This window comes from Coregonus clupeaformis, chromosome 26, assembly GCF_020615455.1.
Source record: "Coregonus clupeaformis isolate EN_2021a chromosome 26, ASM2061545v1, whole genome shotgun sequence".
Lineage (NCBI taxonomy): Eukaryota > Metazoa > Chordata > Actinopteri > Salmoniformes > Salmonidae > Coregonus > Coregonus clupeaformis.
Genome location: NC_059217.1, coordinates 10,765,906 through 10,788,405, shown reverse-complemented (window position 1 = coordinate 10,788,405; position 22,500 = coordinate 10,765,906). Strand labels below are relative to the sequence as shown.

The window sequence follows — 22,500 nt, the reverse complement described above, 5'->3', positions numbered from 1 at the left end:
GGTTACCATGTTATCAGATATGAATGTTCTAGACACATTTCATGGGAACGTTGCAAGAACATTCATGTGTCCAGTTTTCGGTGGGTTATGAGAATATTCCATCAACGTCCCACCAAACATACACAAAACATGGTTGCCATGTTCTCAGAACATACAGTGCATTCGGAAAGTATTCAGACCCCCAGACCTTTTCCACATTTTGTTACGTTACAGCCTTATTCTAAAATGGATTTAAAAAAATAAAAAAATCCTCATCAATCTACACACAATACCCCCTGATGACAAAGCAAAAACAGGTTTTTATACATTTTTGCAAATGTAACAACAAAAAAAACGGAAATATCCTATTTACATAAATATTCAGCCCTTTGCTCAGTACTTTGTTGAAGCACCTTTGGCAGCGATTACAGCCTCGAGTCTTTTTGGGTATGACGCTACAAGCTTGGCACACCTGTATTTGCGGAGTTTCTCCCATTCTTCTCTGCAGATCCTCTCAAGCTCTGTCTGGTTGGATGGGGATTGCCACTGCACAGCTATTTTCAGGTCTCTCTAGAGATGTTCGATCGGTTTCAAGTCCGAGCTCTGGCTGGGCCACAAAAGGACATTCAGAGACTTGTCCCGAAGCCACTCCTGCATGGTCTTGGCTGTCTGCTTAGGGTTGTTGTCCTGTTGGAAGGTGAACCTTCGCCCCAGTCTGAGGTCCTGAGCGCTCTGGAGCAGGTTTTCATCAAGGATCTCTCTGTACGTTGCTCCGTTCATCTTTCCCTCGATCCTCACTAGTCTCCCAGTCCCTTCCGCTGAAAAGCATCCCCACAGCATGATGCTGCCACCACCATGCTTCACCGTAGGGATGGTGCCAGGTGTCCTCCAGTCGTGACGCTAGGCATTCAGGCCAAAAAGTTCAATCTTGGTTTCATCCGACCAGAGAATCTTGTTTCTCATGGTCAGAGTCCTTTAGGTGCCTTTTGGCAAACTCCAAGCAGGCTGTAATGTGCCTTTTACTGAGGCGTGGCTTCCGTCTGGCCACTCTACCATCAAGGCCTGATTGGTGGAGTGCTGCAGAGATGGTTGTCCTTCTGGAAGGTTCTCCCATCTCCACAGAGGAACTCTGGAGCTCTGTCAGAGTGATCATTGGGTTCTTGGTCACCTCCCTGATCAAGGCCCTTTTCCCCCAATTGCTCAGTTTGGCTGGGCGGCCAGCTCTAGGAAGAGTCTTGGAGGTTCCAAACTTCTTCCATTTAAGAATGATGGAGGCCACTGTGTTCTTGGGGACCTTCAATGCTACAAAATTTGTTTGGTACCCTTCCCCAGATCTGTGCCTCGACACAATCCTGTCTCGGAGCTCTACGGACAACTCCTTCGACTCATGGCTTGGGTTTTGCTCTGACATGCACTGTCAACTGTGGGATCTTATATAGACAGGTGTGTGCCTTTCCAAATCATATCCAATGAATTGTATTTACCACAGGTGGACTCCAATCAAGTTGTAGAAACATCTCAAGGATGATCAATGGAAACAGGATACACCTGAGCTCAATTTCGAGTCTCATAGCAAAGGGTCTGAATACTTATGTAAATAAGGTATTTCTGTTTTAGTTTTTTATACATTTGCTAAAATGTCTAAAAACATGTTTTTGCTTTGTCATTATGGGGCATTGTGTGTAGATTGATGAGGAAAAATGTTTATTTAATCAATTTTAGAATAAGGCTGTAACATAACAAAATGTGGAAAAAGTGAAGGGGTCTGAATGTTGTAGACACGTTTCATGGGATCATTGCAAGAACGTTCATGAGTCCAGTTTTCTGTGGCTTAGGATAATATTTCATCAACGTCCCACCAAACATTCACAGAACCTGGTTGCCATGTTCTCAGAATATAAGATACCAATGTTCTAGACACGTTTCATGGTAAAGTTGCAAGAATATTCATTTGTCCAGTTTTCTGTGGGTTAGGAGAATTTTCGATCAACATTACACTAAACATACACAGAACCAGAATATAAGGTATTCATATTCTAGACACGTTTGCAGGAACATTTCTGTGTATCAGTTGTCAGGATGTCGCCTGATGGTCAGAAAGAAACATTCTCCCCCCAAAAAAGTTTTCATTATAAATCATACCTTGTTACTGTGCGAATCAAGATCCAAATTGGTGAACCACTGATCCATTCATAACTCTTTGTCTGTTGGCAAGGTTAGGGACACACAGACTGCTTTTAACACGGATTATTACATTGTGCATGTTCATTTATGTAGTTATTTTTATTTAATGTCCTCACCTGGGATTTGAACTCACAACCTCTTTGTTCATAGTACTCCGAGCTTCCTGCTACTCCACGATGTCCACGTCAGGTATCGGTTAATCTGACTATTGTCATCATTGATTTGATTTACTGCAGTAATTTAAGGGGTTTCTGTGTAGTTGTCTAATGTTGATGGGGCATGTTAAACTGTTTGAATGATACTTCTGAATCACTATGATCAATAAAATCGTTTTTCTTGAGTGTACTTTTAACAGAGCTGAGATTTACGTCAAATTGCATTCACCCTATTGCTTGCACCTATCATGTTTCATCTCCATAAGTGCCTAGGGAGGAGGGGTTAGGGTTTCTTCTGGACAGGACCTAATTATACTGGCCCAATAAGCACATGCCCCAGGGATATCCCTTGTTGGGACAGTGGTTAGGTTGTTCGTTGTTGGTGGCCTGGGTTTGAGACCCGCTATGGGAGTCACCCTACTGTCACATTATTAGCAATATATGTTTGTCATTATTTGGCAACAGTTACACCTATCAGATCGAATTAAAATGTGTATGTCAATGATACATGTCTGTTCTACATGGTACATGTGGTGTAGATTTCAAAAAGACGATAGGGTTCTCTTTAAGATGCTCAGCTATATAGAAGTAATAAATACAGAAAATCGTGGAAATGGAGTCATCATTTGTGATCAAGGGAAAATCCTACAGATTCCCATCTTTCAGTGACAATCTCATTTTAATTAGATCAGATAATCCCTACCCCCTCCTCCCTACACTCTAAAAATGAGGGGTTCAACATGGGTTCTTCTAAGATCCTCAAAGTTCTTCGAAGAACCTTAGGGTTCTTGGCACTGAAAATTGCCCCCAAAAGGTTATTCCAAGAAACCCATTGGAGGTGGGGTTCATCGAGGAACCTCATTAGTTGGTGGGTGGTCTTGCAGGAACCTAACTGCCCAACTGAAACATTTGGATTTGAATTTGAAAGGACAGCAGGTGCAGGCACTTAACTGAAAAATGTAAAGATCTCCACAATTTAAGGTAAGGTTTGTCCCTTGAATGATCTAAATTGATATTGTTTTATGATGATAACATCTATTTTTTCATATTTGTGCAAATCTTTATAAAACAGAAACTGGATACAATCCAATGGATATCAATGAACAAAGAGGTAAGAATATGTATGCTATAAGAATATGTTGAAGGCTAGCTGTATTGGGTGCAGATGACTGAACTGCTCACTTTTGTGTCAGACGAGGAGCATACAAAGGTATGTCAATTGGTATTGGTATGTTATGCAGATCACAGGTACAATCCTCCTCCCTTACCTCTTCAAGGAAAATCCCATAGGCCTCTACATTATGGACAAGTTTTATTCATCCACATTTAACACAAAAGCCAAGGTATGAATACTGTTGTGTGCATGTTTTGTTAATCATCTGTATAATTACTATATTTTGCATTCACCTCTGATGAATATAACAGGAAACCTGTTTGATCACCATGCACTGCAAAATCATTCTGGCTATAGATACGGAGAACATCAATACATTAACATGCCAGAGGATATACCCATTGGACTTGGGGCTCTGCTGGGAGTTTACCTTATATTTTGATTTTTTTATTCTACTTTGCCACTAAAATCTTAATAAACACTGACAACAAAAATATTGTGATATTGTTGTTATTGTTACTACTACTACTACTAATAATAGGGGAGTTGGCAGGAGTTCAAAAATTTACCCCAAAAGGTTATTCGAAAGGTTCTTTGAGGATCCATTGAAAGGGGTTCTTTGAAGAACCCTTTTAAAGAGTTCTTCGAAAAACGTGTAGGGGTTGCCCACAGTTTCAATCTGAAGAACCCCTAGATCCTCCAGGAACCTTTACTTTTTAGAGTGTAGGCACTTGTGTAGATCTGAAAGTACTTGATATGTGTAAGGCTGTAAGCTATAAGGTGAATGCACTTTGAAGTAAATCTCAGCTCTGTTACAAGTACACTCAAGAAAAATCTTTATTGATCATAGTGATTCAGGAGTATCATTAAAACAGGTTAACATGCCCCACCAACATTAGACAAATATGCTGAAAGCACTTAAATTGCTGAAATAAGTAAATGATGAGAGAATAGTCAGACTAACTGATAACTGACACAGACATGTTGGCGTAGCAGAAAGATCAGAATGCGGTGGACCAAGAGGTTGTTAGTTCAATTCCCAGGTTCAATTTACAGCTGCAAGTCTTTTTTTATTTTACCTTTATTTAACTAGGCAAGTCAGTTAAGAACAAATTCTTATTTTCAATGACGGCCTACACCAGCCAAGCCCGGACGACGCTGGGACAATTGTGCGCCGCCCTATGGGACTCCCGGTTGTGATACAGCCTGGAATCGAACCAGGGGGTCTGTAGTGATGCCTCAAGCACTGAGATGCAGTGCCTTAGACCGCTGCGCCACTCGGGAGCCCAAGTCTCTTGGGGTATGTCTCTATAAGCTTGGCACATCTATCCACTGGGATTTTTGCCCATTCTTCAAGGCAAAACTGCTCCAGCTCCTTCAAGTTGGATGGGTTCCGCTGGTGTACAGCAATCTTTAGTCATACCACAGATTCTCAATTGGATTGAGGTCTGGGCTTTGACTAGGCCATTCCAAGACATTTAAACCACTCAAGTGTTGCTTTAGCAGTATGCTTAGGGTCATTGTCCTGCTGGAAGGTGAACCGCCGTCCCAGTCTCAAATCTCTGGAAGACTGAAACAGGTTTCCCTCAAGAATTTCCCTGTATTTAGCGCCATCCATCATTCCTTCAATTCTGACCAGTTTCCCAGTCCCTGCCGATGAAAAACATCCCCACAGCATGATGCTGCCACCACCATGCTTCACTGTGGGGATGGTGTTCTCGGGGTGATGAGAGGTGTTGGGTTTGCGCCAGACATAGCATTTTCCTTGATGGCCAGAATACCTTATTCCACATGTTTGGGAAGTCTCCCACATGCCTTTTGGCAAACACCAAACGTGTTTGTTCATTTTTTTCTTTAAGCAATGGCTTTTTTCTGGCCACTCTTCCATAAAGCCCAGCTCTGTGGAGTGTACGGCTTAAAGTGGTCCTATGGACAGATACTCCAATCTCCGATGTGGAGCTATGCAGCTCCTTCAGGGTTATCTTTCGTCTCTTTGTTGCCTCTCTGATTAATGCCCTCCTTGCCTGGTCCGTGAGTTTTGGTGGGCGGCCCTCTCTTGGCAGGTTTGTTGTGGTGCCATATTCGTTCAATTTTTTTATAATGGATTTAATGGTGCTCCGTGGGATGTTAAAAGTTTCGGATTTTTTTTTATAACCCAACCCTGATCTGTACTTCTCCACAACTTTGTCCCTGACCTGTTTGGAGAGCTCCTTGGTCGTCATGGTGCCGCTTGCTTGGTGGTGCCCTTTTTCTTAGTGATGTTGCAGACTCTGGGGCCTTTCAGAACAAGTGTATATATACTGAGATCATGTGACAGTTCATGTGACACTTAGATTGCACACAGGTGGACTTTATTTAACAAATTATGTGACTTCTGAAGGTAATTGGTTTTACCACATCTTATTTAGGGGCTTCATAGCAAAGGGGCTGAATACATATGCACGCACCACTTTTCCGTTATTTATTTTGTATAATTTTTTGAAACAAGTTATTTTTTTAATTTCACTTCACCAATTTGGACTATTTTGTGTATATCCATTACATGAAATCCAAATAAAAATCAATTTAAATTACAGGTTGTAACGCAACAAAATAAGAAAAACGGCAAGGGAATGAATACTTTTGCAAGACACTGTACATGGGACAGCAGCGTTGGCTGTGTGTGTGTCTGTGTGTGTACAGTATGTGTGTGTTTGTGAGTATGGGCGTATGCGTGTGAGTGTATACAGTATGTGAGTACAGGAGTCTGCGTGTTTATGAGGTGTTGCCTACCCTCACCACCTGGGGTCGGCCCGTCAGGAAGTCTAGGACCCAGTTGCACAGGGAGGGGTTCAGTGCCAGGGCCCTGTGCTTAGTGACACTCTTGAAGGGTACTAGCAAACAAGAGCTTATTGTGTTGTTGAGTACTTGGTTTATTATGAGCTGTGATGAAAAACTAGAGACCATTGCTAATAGTAAAATTCCAATTTGATCAAGACCACCTCTTACTTTTAAGAGAAAAAACAGATAAACAATGTTACAGCAAAGTGTAAATTAAAACATTTTGTAGTACCTTGATGTTCTTATTGGAGAAAAACAGAAAACAAGTCTTATTCAGATTAGATAGAATTTGCATAATCAGATCTTGTGGAAGTGCCTAATGAAAGTCTACACACCCCTTGCACAGTCTTCACATTTTGATGCCTTAAAATAAAATCAAAACATTTATTCCATTAGATTTTTTTTGTACCAATGTACACAACCTACTCCACATTTCGAAAGTGAAGGAAACATTTCAGAACATTTTCCAAATTAATAAAAAATAAAAAATGAAGATGTCTTGATTGCGAATGGCTTCACACCCCAGAGTTAATACTTGGTGAAAGCACCTTTGGCAGCCATTACAGCTGTGAATAATTTTGAATAATCATTTTGCACAACTCTTAGGGAAACATATCCATTGTTTTTGTCAAAATTGCTCAAGATCAGTAAATTTGGTTGGGAATCATTAAAGGACAGCATTATTCAATTCTTGTCTCTGGACCATTCAGGAACACTTAACGTCTATTGGAAAGCCATTCTGATGTGTCTTTGGCATAAAAACATTTCTAATTGTCCCGCTGAAAAATAAAACCCTATCCCAGGGTTAGGTATTCAGAAGACTGAGGCAGGGTTTCCTCTAACTTTTTATCTGCTCCTTTCATTTGATCATGACAAACTCCCCAGTCCCTGCCGGTGACAAGCATACCCATAACATGATGCTGCAACCACAACACTTGAAAATACAGAAAACATTACTTTCACTCCACATTACTGGCATGTATGATAAAGTGAAAAGAAGGAAGCCTGTGTTGAAAAATCCACTCCAAATCCTCCATTCTGTTTGCAACAAGGCAGTTAAGTAATACTGCAAGACAACACGGCCTAAATTAAAAACATCAGGTTTGGGTCAAATCCAATACAACACAGCACAGAGTGAAACCCTCTGTATTTTCAAGTATTGTGATGGCTGCATCATGTTATGGGTATGCTTGTCACTGGCAGGGACTGGAGAGTTTGTCATGAACAAAATAAATATGAAAGGAGCAAAGGTTCTGAATACCTAACCCTGGGATAGTTGTATTTTTCAGAGGGACAATTTTTTTGTCAAACACACACCAGAATGGCTTTACAATAGGCGTTGAGTGTTCCTGAATTGTCCAGTATCATTCCTGACTTAAATATGCTTGAAAATCAGAGACAAGGTTTGAATATTGCTGTCCATCAATGACCCCCAACCAAATTTACTGAGCTTGAGCAATAAATGTTGCCCTAAGAGTTGTGCTTCAATCTCAGTGCCTCTTTGCTTGACATCATGGGACAATCAAAAGAAATCAGCCAAGACCTCAGGAAAGTAAATGGTAGACCTCCACAAATCTGGTTCATCCTTGGGAACAATTTCCAAACGCCTGAAGGTACCACATTCATCTGTAAAAACAATAGTACGCAAGTATAAACACCATGGGACCACGCAGCCGTCATACCGCTCAGGAAGGAGACGCGTTCGGTCTCCTAGAGATGAACATACTTTGGTGCGAAAAGTGCAAATCAATTCCAGAACAACAGCAAAGGACCTTGTGAAGATGCTGGAGGAAACAGGTACAAAAGTATCTATATCCACAGTAAAACGAGTCCTATATCAACATAACCTGAAAGGCCGCTCAGCAAGGAAGAAGCCACTGCTCCAAAACCGCCATAAAAAAGCCAGACTACGGTTTGCAACTGCACATGGGGACAAATATCATACTTTTTGGAGAAATGTCCTCTGGTCTGATGAAACAAAAATAGAACTGTTTGGCCATAATGACAATCGTTATGTTTGGAGGAAAAAGGGGGTGCTTGCAAGACCAAGAACACCATCCCAACTGTGAAGCACGGGGGTGGCAGCATCATGCTGTGGGGGTGCTTTGCTGCAGGAGGGATTGGTGCACTTCACAAAATAGATGGCATCATGAGGAAGGAAAATTATGTGGATATATTGAAGCAACATCTCAAAACATCAGTCAGGAAGTTAAAACTTGGTCGCAAAAGGGTCTTCCAAATGGACAGTGACCCCAAGCATACTTCCAAAGTTGTGGCAAAATGGCTTAAGGACAACAAAGTCAAGGTATTGGAGTGGCCATCACAAAGCCCTGACCTCAATCCTATAGAAAATTAGTAGGCAGAACTAAAAAAGCGTGTGCGAGCAAGGAGGCCTACAAACCTGACTCAGTTACACCAGCTCTGTCAGGAGGAATGGGCCAAAATTCACCCAACTTATTGTGGGAAGCTTGTGGAAGGCTACCCGAAACGTTTGACCCAAGTTAAACAATTTAAAGGCAATGCTACCAAATACTAATTGAGTGTATGTAAACTTCTGACCCACTGGGAATGTGATGAAAGAAATCAAAGCTGAAATAAATAATTATCTCTACTATTATTCGGACATTTCACATTCTTAAAATAAAGTGGTGATCCGAACTGACCTAAGACAGGGACTTTTTAGGATTAAATGTCAGGAATTGTGAAAAACTGAGTTTAAATGTATTTGGCTAAGGTGTATGTAAACTTCCGACTTCAACTGTACGCATATTTATTTCACTTTGAAAATGTGGTGTAGGTTGTGTAGAACGGTAGAAAACCCCACAAATGTATTCCCTTTTGAGATAACATTTTAAAGCAGCAAAATGTGCACCGTGCAAGGGGTGTGTAGACTCACTAGCGACTATATATCTATTCATCAAAACAATATAAGGGGCACATTTTCTGTCAACTAATGAGGAAACTACCATTGAGGGAAGCACTAATGTCATGCCATTATGTAATTTCACATAAGAGAACACTAAAATTAGAATGACATTTACACTTTCCCTTCAATTTTGGACATTTAACTGCTGTTATGGGAAGGTGAATTGTCTGACATAAACACTATAAACACATGAGCCATCTGTTTGGCTAGGGGTTATCCCAACCTATGACTGAATTAGCTGTGCTTTAAAGGGAAGGTCACCGCAATCAACTCGTTAAAGTGGAGCGGTAGAGAGAGCACACTCCACCCCTCTGGACAGGTAATCTGATTGTAGATTGGGGCAGTAAAGAACTGATTACCTGATGGGACTCACTCTCAGTCAGATCACAATTGGTGATGGTGGACATGACCGGAAACATAAAATAATTTGACTGGAAAAGACCATGCAGGGTGGGGGCGAGGAAAGAGAGACATGGTGTGGATGAGGTGGGGAAGGATGGGGGGGGGGGTCCACTGATGAGCTGAAAGGAGGAGGAGGATGGTATATATATGAGGAAGTGCACGCCTTTTTCCAGAGACCAATCCACTGTGTTACCGCCTCAGCAAGAGAGATAGAAACAAGAAGACAGAAGAGAAAGAAGTAGACCAGAGAAACAATCTGTGTGGACGAACACCTACACAGGGATCCACAGATATCAATCCAGCCAGTCGTGATGCATGTGTTGCCAGTACTACTGCCCCTGCTGCTGTGTGTGGCAGTGGGGTTGAGCCAGGTGAGGGCGGAGGTGAGCGTTGTGAAGCTGTGTGGCAGAGAGTTTCTCAGGGCCGTCGTCTACACCTGTGGAGGCTCCCGCTGGAGACGGATTCTCAACGAACCGGAGCAACTAGAGGGTGAGTTAACCATATCTACCTTCTACTTTAAACCATCTCTGTTACCCCCACTTTTCACTTTCTCCTTTTCCATGTTACCCCTTTTCTTTACATGCTTATGTTTACAGACCTGACTATCCATTTCTGATCCATATCCTCCTACTTACACTTCTTTGGTCCTCTGTAGCTCAGCTGGTAGAGCACGGCGCTTGTAACGCCAAGGTAGTGGGTTCGATCCCCGGGACCACCCATACACAAAAATGTATGCACGCATGACTGTAAGTCGCTTTGGATAAAAGCGTCTGCTAAATGGCATATTATTATTATTTAAACATATTTCATGTAGTATCTTCACTTAAACTCAGATTCCCACTCACACCACTGACATTTTACGTCAGGAGTTATTCCACTTGATAAACAGAATGACATAAATTGACCAGACAATGTATCTGTGAGTCAGTGATGGGGTCTGTCTGCAGCGGTGTACAGTGATGCTGTTCCAGTGGGGTGTGCAGTCAGTCAGGAAGGCAGGCAGGCAGGCAGTTGATCCTCTGGCTGGGTCATGTAGGTATTTTATGCTGTACTGTTCTCTGGAACATTCAAACCTAGTGGAACCCAGGTCTCCTCATCTGATTGTGATGCTAATGCTATCAGGGTCAGCCAGCATGTTCCCATTGGACAGACAGCAGCAGGCTAACCCAGTTAGCACATTAGCCATGCTCATTAGAACCAGTTAGAGGAACAGATACTGGACAAGACAGATAGCACCGGCAAAACCTGTACAATAATTTAGGGGTTTCCTCATTTGACAGGACCATGTACAGCAATTACGCTGTTAAACATAGACTGCAGATAAGATATCACTCACAGACAATCAGCAAGCAGTCACCCACACAAAATCTGTCAGCGATCACTGCCTCATTACCTGCGTCCGTAATGGGTCCGCGGTCAAACGACCACCCCTCATCACTGTCAAACGCTCCCTAAAACACTTTAGCGAGCAGGCCGTTCTAATTGCCCCATTCAAGAAATTCAGAACTAAGAACAGATATAGCCCCTGGTTCACCCCAGACTTGACTGCCCTTGACCAGCACAAAAACATCCTGTGGCATACTGCATTAGCATTGAACAGCCCCCACGATATGCAACTTTTCAGTGAAGTCAGGAACCAATATACACAATCAGTTAGGAAAGCAAAAAGGCTAGCTTTTTTAAACAGAAATTTGCATCCTGTAGCACTAACTCCAAAAAGTTTTGGGACACTGTAAAGTCCATGGAGAATAAGAGCACCTCCTCCCAGCTGCCCACTGCACTGAGGCTAGGAAACACTGTCACCAGCGATAAATCTACGATAATCGAGAATTTCAACAAGTATTTTGCTACGGCTGGCCATGCTTTCCACCTGGCTACCCCTACCCCGGCCACCAGCTCTGCACCCTCCACTGCAACTTGCCCATGCCCCCCCGCTTCTCCTTCACCCAAATTGAGAAAGCTGATGTTCTGAAAGAGCTGCAAAATCTGGACCCCTACAAATCAGCTGGGCTAGACAATCTGGATCCTTTCTTTCTAAAATTAGCTGCCGAAATTGTCGCAACCCCTATTACTAGCCTGTTCATCCTCTCTTTCGTATCATCTGAGATCCCCAGAGATTGGAAAGCTGCCGCGGTCATCCCCCTCTTCAAAGGGGGTGACACTCTAGATTCAAACTGTTACAGACCTATATCCATCCTGCCCTGCCTTTCAAAAGTATTTGAAAACCAAGCTAACAAACAGATCACCGATCATTTCGAATCCCACCGTACCTTCTCCGCTATGCAATCTGGTTTCTGAGCTGGTCATGGGTGCACCTCAGCCACGCTCAAGGTTCTAAACGATATTATAACCGCGATCGATAAAAGACGGTACTGTGCTGCCGTCTTCATCGACCTGGCCAAGGCTTTCGACTCTGTCAATCACTGCATTCTTATTGGCAGACTAAATAGCCTTGGTTTCTCAAATGACTGCCTCGCCTGGTTTACCTACTTCTCAGATAGAGTTCAATGTGTCAAATCGGAGGGCCTGTTGTCTGGACCTCTGGCAGTCTCTATGAGGGTGCCACAGGGTTAAATTCTCGGGCCGACTCTATAATCTGTGTATGTGATGTCGCTCTTGCTGCTGGTGACTCTCGGATCCACCTCTACGCAGACGACACCATATTGTATACATCTGGCCCTTCATTGGACACTGTGTTAACAAACCTCCAAATGAGCTTCAATACCATACAACACTCCTTCCGTAGCCTCCAATTGCTCTTAAACGCTAGTAAAACTAAATGCATGCTCTTCAATCGAACGCTGCTTGCACCCGCCCACCCGACTAGAATCACTACTCTCGGCGGGTCTGACTTAGAATATGTGGACAACTACAAATACCTAGGTGTCTGGTTAGACCGTAAACTCTCCTTCCAGACTCACATTAAGCATCTCCAATCCAAAGTTAAATCTAGAATCGGCTTCCTATTTCGCAACAAAGCCTCCTTCACTCATGCTGCCAAACATGCCCTCGTAAAACTGACTATCCTACCGATCCTTGACTTCGGCGATGTCATTTACGAAAAATAATTAAAAATAAAAATGAATGCACTGTAAGTTTTGCTCTGGATAAGAGCGTCTGCTAAATTACTAAAATGTAAAATGTAAATGTAATTTACAAAATAGCCTCCAACACTCTACTCAGCAAATTGGATGTAGTCTATCACAGTGCCATCCGTTTTGTCACCAAAGCCCCATATACTACCCACCATTGTGACCTGTACGCTCTCGTTGGCTGGCCCTTACTACATATTCGTCGCCAAACTCACTGGTTCCAGGTCATCTATAAATCACTGCTAGGCAAATCCCCGCCTTATCTTAGCTCATTGGTCACCATAGCAACACCCATCCGTAGTATGCGCTCCAGCAGGTATATCTCACTGGTCATCCCCAAAGCCAACACCTCCTTCGGCCGCCATTCCTTCCAGTTCTCTGCTGCCAATGACTGGAACGAACTGCAAAAATCTCTGAAGCTGGAGACTCTTATCTCCCTCACTAACTTTAAGCATCAGTTATCAGAGCAGCTTACCAATTACTGCATCTGTACACAGCCCATCTGTAATTAGCCCACCCAACTACCTCATCCCCATATTGTTATTTATTTTGCTCATTTGCACCCCAGTATCTCTATTTGCACATCATCTTCTGCACATCTATCACTCCAGTGTTAATACTAAATTGTAATTATTTTGCATTATGGCCTATTTATTGCCTTACCTCCATAACTTACTACACTGTATATCGATTTTCTATTGTGTTATTGACTGTACGTTTTGTTTATCCCATATGTAACTCGTTGTTGTTGTTGTTTTTAATCGCACTGCTTTGATTTATCTTGCCCAGGTCGCAGTTGTAAATGAGAACTTGTTCTCAACTGGCTTACCTGGTTAAATAAAGGTGAAATAAAATAAAATAAATAAAATAAAATAAAAAATATGGACGGTTTTACTTTTGGCTTGGATAACATATTATTTTTGTTGACTGCTTTCATTCTTGATATGGTGTTTTTGTAAAGCAAGATGGAGTGCTGGTATGAAATACCTGAATTCATATTATACTGTAATAGCATGTTATTTTATGTAATAATCAATGATATTGATCAATGTCATGTGCAGGTTTGGCAAATGGGGAGCAGCAGCAGAGCAGCCTGGAGGACCTGAAGGCCAGTCTGGGGTCAGAGTTCAGCAGACGGGACCTGAACAAGATGCTGACCACCGTGTGCTGCCAAGTGGGCTGCAGGAAGAGCGACCTCACATATCTCTGTTGAGACCCGGTGGTCTTTGTGGTTAACCTTTCACCCCCTCCCAAACAGACTTGCTTTCCTCCTCTCCAAATCTGTCTTGCCTTCTTCTGAAAAACTGAAATAGGGTGCATTTGTTTTATCTCACCCTGTGCGCCGGTGTCACTTTACGACATTGTAGTGGTCTAAAATGTGCAAACTCCGCTCACACGGTGAGGTAAAACAAATGCATCCATAGAAAAAAAAAAAAGAATGTTATGTATTATATTATATCCTCAACCGTTTCGGCCAATCACAATACTTGCACAGAACAATCAAAAATAGATGTTTGAAATCAGAGCTTAAAGATAGAGCTTTTTACCTAGCTGTTGTTATCATAGATTTAGTACATAGTAGTGGTTGAGGGGACTTTTACTTGTCGTGTTGATGTGTTTGGATTACAAAGAGGGAGCAGGGAACTGTTTTCCTGTCATAGTTTGTATCTCATGAAGTTTATGCACAGGATAGAAACCAGCCTCTGTTATATGTGTCGATGATGAGAGAGTTAAGAATGAAGCTGAATAAAGGGACTTTCATGTAACTTTTTGAAAAGACTAGTTCTGATCGTACCATATATTTTGCTAGCCCTAGTCTAATAAATGTTGCTTGACATGCATAGGGGTGTGATTTTAATTCACTGTGGATTATTGCAACGCTTTGATCATTTTGGCTCACTACATTCTTTCATTACATACCGTCAGTCATAAGCTCATCTCCATCCATCTTAAAAGGGACAATCTGCAGTTGCTACATCCATTTTTTATGCCTCATGAACTTAGTTCAACTGTCATACCCCATCAGACACCAAAATATAAGCTTGTTTTACTCCAATGTCTGTAAACAAAGTAAATGTAAACATATAGCCTCAAAACATGATTAAAACTATAATTTTGATATTATGGATGGTCAGTCCTTGAAACTATCTCTGTCGATGAATTTCCAGCCCCATCCCTCAGCTTTTTAGAGAAACTGGGGCAGGTATTTTGATATTGTTTCAACTGCTGATTGCTGCTTTAACTGACACCGCAAGTTGAGGCTATCAGCCACAGGACAAAAGACAGATGAACAATGCCACAGCACCTAAAGACTAATAAACCTAAACAAAGCAATAATGTCTGCAAGTACAGACTACAGACTACAAAGAGAGCAGGTAAAATGAGTTAGTTGTAATGTATGTACTATATACTACAATAGTTCTGTCATCATCTATCCGTACAGCACCGTCATCCCCTCCGAATACAAAACTAACAACAGGGAATTCCCCACTCAGATGATTGTCAGGTCTTACCTGGAGTACTGTGTGTTGCAAAGGTGTTACCTCATGTTTCATCCTCTGGGAGAAGGATCTGAATGTTTGGCAGAGGAAATACACTGAGTGTACAAAACATTTCCATGACATAGACTGACCACATGAATCCAGGTGATGCTATGATCCCTTATTGATGTCACCGGTTAAATCCACTTCAATCAGTGTAGATGAAGGGGAGGAGACAGGTTAAAGAAGGATTTTTAAGCCTTAAGGCATGGATTTTGTATGTGTGCCATTCAGAGGGTGAATGGGCAAAACAAAATATTTAAGTTATTTTGAACTGGGTATGGTAGTAGGTGCCAGGTGCACCGGTTTGAGCGTGTCAAGAACTGCAACGCTGCTGGGTTTATCACACTCAACTGTTTCCCGTGTGGATCAAGAATGGTCCACCACGCAAAGGACATCCAGCCAACTTAACACAACGGAAGTATTGAAGTCAACATGGGCCAGCATCCCTTTGGAACGCTTTTGACACCTTGTAGAGTCCATGCCCCGACGAATTGAGGCTGTTCTAAGGGCAAAAGGGGGTGCAACTCAATATTAGGAAGGTGTTCCTAATGTTTTGTACACTCGGTGTATATGCATTGTGAGGGATGGTGTGATAATAGTGCAGAACAGGAAATGTAGACTTCTTCTAATTCTTCCTAGACAAGTCACAACCATTAAGGTTATTGAAAGGAAAGAAATCCTTTGTATGCATACTGAATTTGACAAAAATAACAGAATACAAACCAATTGATTAAACATAATTGATACGCCTACTTTATTTCCAAGAAAACTAGCATAGTGCGTCATCCTGCACATGTTTAGAACATTTCATTAGTACGGTACATTACATTAAACAATTGCATATTCAGTATCCTGTGCATTGGATAACACAAATAGATGAAATAACAAATATATCCATATGAATATAAAGGAAGCAAACATAAACATATACAGTACATTGAATTAAACTACAAGGCTAATCATATTACATCTCCTTTTGTCATCCCTCATAGCACACAATCATAAACAGCTGCTTATTCGCAGAAGGCTTAAAGACGATGTAATTATAGCCAACCTTGATGTGTTGTGCAGTACATCAGAACTCAAACTGGGTGGAGGACATATTGAATCAACTGTATCCGAGAGGTGAAAAACACTGTTGTGAAGAGAAAAGAGAAAAGAGAGCTCCATACACATGTGTCCAGCTCATAACTTTTATTGGTTTTTGGAAAAAAGCAAACTAAGTTTCCCATCAGTTCCTCTTAACATTGTCTGTACAAACACAGCTTGCACATGTGGTTGATAGAGAGAGAAAGAGTACAGAACCCAAAGCAGTCTGGCTTAGCACGTCACACACAGACACACTCCCTGCTCTGGTCTTCAGTTCCCACATTTAACATAACAACTGGTCATAGAGTTAGTTAGTGGAGCACTTCACTTCAGGCCTATACTGTAACTGTATGCAGACGTACATTATATTATCCATGCCGGAAAACTTAGTTTGAACCCTTGTTACTAAACTGCTATACAGAGAGCTGCAGCACACCATTCATTAATGCCTTACTTAGAAATGCCAACTTTATGTTCAGACAACATGCAATCAACATGTAATCACAGTGCAACATTTCTATGGCAGTTCTATGACAGGCATATGAATGGTGCTATGTAGCTTTATGAAGCACAGATATTATTTTGACATACTTATGATGCCTACATGAGTAGACCTTTTGAGTTAAATGTCGTCACACACATTTCTGTTCTCTATGTTGAATATCAGAGCATTCAGGAAGTTTATAACATTATCAGCACGGTGCTCTTCACACGAAACAAGATTTATTTTTCATTTTTTAGTCAGTTTTAAAAATATTCAGCATATTTCTCTCTCTTATAGAAGACTTTCTGGAGGACACACATAAAATACAAAAAGCGTTTTGGTCATCTAACCTCCCTCTAAAACCTCGTCACCATGTCATCTCACAGAGACCGTTCCCATTATGCAAAATAAAGCCATGGATTCAAGCGCTGGTTGGTTTGACCCGAAGGGGAGTGTTCATGCTGTTTGACGCAGAATAATATGCATTCAGTGGGTTTCAGGTAGGTAGAAACACATTGAGGTGAATGGAAATAGGGCCTAAAATGGTCAAAAGCTGACTGACGATCCATGGTTATAACTTTCATAAAGCATGACATACGCATCCAGGTAGATATTCATCTTTAATTTATTTTTTACTTTTTTTCTCCCACCCAATGCCCATATATAGCTCAAATCTTCTGTTGCACTTCAGTTAAAAAATTATATCTGAAATAAATTCAAAAATTATACATTATACTGTACACAGGTTACCCAACTACACAGATAACAAAAAAGATAATTCAAATATGTATACCTTTAAGGATTCTAAATTGTGATACCATTCAAATTCTATTCATATACAGAATCACATACTTTATACAATAAATCATTATCATCAATAAATAAAAATAGAATGCTGTAATGTACTCTGAAGTAAGTCTGCCACTGCTGTCTCAGGAACAACAGAAAGGCTATTTGACAATACAAGGAAAACACCAAACGCCCTTTAAGATATATATTATCAATTTAAAATGACACTTTGTACAGGTTCTTTCTAAAGGGAAACATCTTCTATTATTTTTTATATTGCAACCAGGAATTGATTTATTGTTGCAGCTGCCCAACTACTCAGGACTTCATAATATTAATATTATGTTGTGGAGGAAAATTATGAGAGGATGTTTGAAATGGGTATTAAATCAGTGCATTCAAAGACGGGAGAGGAGGAGTGTGTTGGTGATCTACATCATCCAAATAAACAATGTCCTTTGACATTGTCGTGCCAGTGTGTAGGGCAGGCTAACAAATTAACTGTTAAAGCCAACAGCATAAAAACTCTATTACCCAGAACCCTATGGTAGCTCTAACTGTGTACAATCACAGGCATGTGAGAGGCAGCATGAGGAAGAACTAGCCCTCTGTTAAGCCAGAGATCTGTATATAATAACGAAATGCTCATGTCTCCGCCCTAACAATGGTAGTCGTTGTCCCAAAGGCGGGAAGGTAGGCGACAAAGCTTAAGTTGAAAAAAAAGCCCATAGAAACACATTGGCCTTATTTTGGACAGATTTTGACGAGAGCGAAACCTCTCGCTTCGCCTCTTCCTCTAGTTAAGGTGACTGGAGGAGTGTGACATCATGGTGCGCCTATTCATCTATAGTTCACGCAATGACACAACCCAATGGTCTTCTTTTACATGCATCCTCATACTCTCTTGTTAATGCGTCTAAAATAAATACAGTATTTTGTTCACCATTGCAACCGTGGGTTTGTGGTTGCGGTACGGTTGATTAGCTAGGCAGCTGCAGCAGCGTTAAGGGTTAAACAACACCACATGTTGGAGAGGGGAGAGAGACAGTGGCATGTAGCTTTAGAGAGGGTCAACCTGGGGTGGGTGTCTATAACTGCAGCAATACAGATGTTCTGAAATGAATACATTTTACAAATACAATAATTACACCTTAAAACTGTCCACGACGCTAAATGCAAGTTTTACAATACTGCTGGGTACAGCAGGCTGTGTGGCCTGGGCATGTCTGTCTCGCGGGTTTAGAAAGGAGTGTCTGTCTGTCTGTCAGTCAGTCAGTCAGTCAGTCAGTCAGTCAGTCAGTCAGTCAGTCAGTCAGTCTGTCTGTCTGTCTGTCTGTCTGTCTGTCTGTAGGGAGGTGGGGGTGGTGTTGTAGGTTTTCATTACTCAGTGTAAGTCCATTGAGATGATGATGTTCAGTGTATTTGTTCAGTAGTGTTGTGCAGTAGTAGTGTGGCGTATCAGTTGTCTGCCAAGTATTTTCCTGAAAATGACAAACATGCTTAGATTACTATACGTTCGAATGCTTTTGGGTGAACAGAATCATACACCAACTAATATCATAGTGGGAAAATATGTGTGTCTAGTCTAATGATAATACACAATGATCGATCAAGTGATTTTATTTCATTCTTGCTCGCAGTCTAAAATACTGAATAATGCAGAATGCACAGTTACATTGATCTACTCTACATGCTCATTCAAGTTGATCATTCAGTGATACTACTATTCCATTGACAGTGTCTCACCTGCAGCGAATCTCTTCTTGACGAGTGAGAAGCGGTACCCGGGCCCTGCCAGCTCTATATCACAGCCTGACAGAGTGCTGCCCTCACTGGTAAACTGGACCGCCAGGGGAGAGGGCTTACTGGGACCCTCCGACAACTGGAACCGTGCCAACAATGAGCCAACGCCTGGGGACGCACAGGGAGAGGGACAACGGCTCAACATAACAGCCATAAAAATGTCTTCATCATTATGCTATGACTTGTAGCACTTTGAGTTTGTGACACCACACGTTACAAATAAAATGCTTTATCATTATTATTACGTGCACAGACATTTCACACACACAAGTGCAACTCCACAGCACACAGTAGCATATGATGATTGTAGTTTGTCTGTTCCTTTTCTATTCGCTGATAGACTGTGTGTGGAACCATCTTCTGCCTGAAGGGGGCATCAGTGAGCTCAGCCTCAGTGAGTTAATGTAAATGAGGCAATGCATGTCATACAGTAATTCTATAAGGTCATACATAGATAATGACTTATTCACACTAGTGTAGCCATCTCTGGACTATGTCTTCCCTATAGGGGGGGAGGGTTCTACTTCACTAACATATGGAATTGTTTTAAGATGGTCATAACATGGATCATTTAGCTATTTGATTTAGAATTTTAGGGCCCCTTTACGTATCCCAATATATATACAGCTCTGGAATAAAAGAGACCACTGCAAATTTTTCTTAAATCAGCATCTCTACATGTATGACAGCCATTCCATTCCAGTGTCTGTTGAATTCCAACACAGGCACACCTCATTCTACTGAATTAGGTACTGATTAGGTGATCACCTGAACCAAATTATATTTAACGAATAAAAGTATAAAAACCACTGCTGTGGTCATCACTATCCTCTTGCAATAGGACCAGCTGGATGGCAAAAACAGTGCTAATAGTACCTCAAAAGTAATATTAATCAAAAAATAACTCTTGACCATGCCAAAAGAGTTGAAAAGGAAAGTTTTGAGTGAGGAAAAGAAGGGTTCAATTCTGGCTTTACTGGCAGAGGGATACAGTGAGCGTCAGGTTGCTTCCATCCTTAAAATTTCAAAGACGGCGGTTCATAAGAACAAGGTCAAGCAGCAGACATTGGGGACAACAAAGCTACAGACCGGCAGAGGGCGAAAACGACTCTCTACTGACCGGGATGACCGCCAACTCATTTGAATGTCACTCAACAACCGTAGGATGACATCAAGTGACCTACAAAAATAATGGCAAACGGCAGCTGGGGTGAAGTGCACGGCGAGGACGGTTCGAAACAGGCTCCTAGGGGCAGGGCTGAAGTCGTGCAAAGCTAGAAAAAAGCCCTTCATCAATGAGAAGTAAAGAAGAGCCAGGCTGAGGTTTACAAAAGACCATAAGGATTGGACCGTAGAGGACTGGAGTAAGGTCATCTTCTCTGATGAGTCCAATTTTCAGCTTTGCCCAACACCTGGTTGTCTAATGGTTAGACGGAGACCTGGAGAGGCCTACAAGCCACAGTGTCTCACACCCACTGTGAAATTTGGTGGAGGATCGGTGATGCAGGTAGCTTAGTGGTTAAGAGCGTTGTGCCAGTAACCGAAAGGTCGCTGGTTCTAATCCCGAGCAGACTAGGTGAAAAATATGTCGATGTGCCCTTGAGCAAGGCACTTAATCCTAATTGCTCCTGTAAGTCGCTCTGGATAAGAGCATCTACTAAATGACTAAAAATGTAAAACATTTAAATGATCTGGGGGTACTTCAGCAAGGCTGGAATCGGGCAGATTTGTCTTTGTGAAGGATGCATGAATCAAGTCATGTACAAGGTTGTCCTGGAAGAAAACTTGCTTCCTTTTGCTCTGACATTGTTCCCCAACTCTGAGGATTGTTTTTTCCAGCAGGACAATGCGCCATGCCACACAGCCAGGTCAATCAAGGTGTGGATGGAGGACCACCAGATCAAGACCCTGTCATGGCCAGCCCAATCTCCAGACCTGAACCCAATTGAAAACTTCTGGAATGTGATCAAGAGGAAGATGGATGGTCACAAGCCATCAAACAAAGCCGAGCTGCTTGGATTTTTGCACCAGGAGTGGCATAAAGTCACCCAACATCAATGTGAAAGACTGGTGGAGAGCATGCCAAGACGCATGAAAGCTGTGATTGAAAATCAGGGTTATTCCACCAAATATTGATTTCTGAACTCTTCTTAAGTTAAAACATTACTATTGTGTTGTTTAAAAATGAACATGAACTTATTTTATTTGCATTATTCGAGGTCTGACAACACTGCATCTTTTTTGTTATTTTGACCAGTTGTCATTTTCTGCAAATAAATGCTCTAAATGACAATATTGTTATTTGGGACAAATGTTGTCAGTAGTTTATAGAATAAAACAAACATGTTAATTTCACCCAAACACATACCTATAAATAGTAAAACCAGAGAAACCTATATTTTTGCAGTGGTCTCTTAATTTTTTCCAGAGCTGTATACAGTGGGGGAAAAAGTATTTAGTCAGCCACCAATTGTGCAAGTTCTCCCACTTAAAAAGATGAGAGAGGCCTGTCATTTTCATCATAGGTACACGTCAACTATGACAGACAAAATGAGAAAGGAAATTCCAGAAAATCACATTGTAGGATTTTTAATGAATTTATTTGCAAATTATGGTGGAAAATAAGTATTTGGTCAATAACAAAAGTTTCTCAATACTTTGTTATATACCCTTTGTTGGCAATGACACAGGTCAAACGTTTTCTGTAAGTCTTCACAAGGTTTTCACACACTGTTGCTGGTATTTTGGCCCATTCCTCCATGCAGATCTCCTCTAGAGCAGTGATGTTTTGGGGCTGTCGCTGGGCAACACAGACTTTCAACTCCCTCCAAAGATTTTCTATGGGGTTGAGATCTGGAGACTGGCTAGGCCACTCCAGGACCTTGAAATGCTTCTTACGAAGCCACTCCTTCGTTGCCCGGGCGGTGTGTTTGGGATCATTGTCATGCTGAAAGACCCAGCCACGTTTCATCTTCAATGCCCTTGCTGATGGAAGGAGGTTTTCACTCAAAATCTCACGATACATGGCCCCATTCATTCTTTCCTTTACACGGATCAGTCGTCCTGGTCTCTTTGCAGAAAAACAGCCCCCAAAGCATGATGTTTCCACCCCCATGCTTC

The 22,500-nt window shown here is 41.6% G+C and overlaps 2 protein-coding genes across 2 annotated transcripts in view; one reads left to right on the top strand and one right to left on the bottom strand.

The window, feature by feature from the left end:
* Positions 1-9,767: 9,767 nt before the first annotated feature.
* On the top strand, positions 9,768-14,513 carry LOC121539930 (relaxin-3). The gene is made up of 2 exons (XM_041848577.2): positions 9,768-10,069; positions 13,734-14,513. Exons 1-2 carry the CDS (start codon positions 9,892-9,894, stop codon positions 13,883-13,885), a joined length of 330 nt encoding a protein of 109 aa, XP_041704511.1. The 5' UTR covers positions 9,768-9,891; the 3' UTR covers positions 13,886-14,513.
* Positions 14,514-15,945: 1,432 nt separating this feature from the next.
* LOC121540455 (SH3-containing GRB2-like protein 3-interacting protein 1) overlaps positions 15,946-22,500 on the bottom strand; it is a 143,748-nt gene continuing 137,193 nt past the window's right edge. The window contains 2 exon segments of the mRNA XM_041849332.2: positions 15,946-19,058; positions 19,324-19,488. Of these exon segments, the coding sequence (XP_041705266.2) occupies positions 19,036-19,058; positions 19,324-19,488 (188 nt within the window). The 3' untranslated portion in view covers positions 15,946-19,035.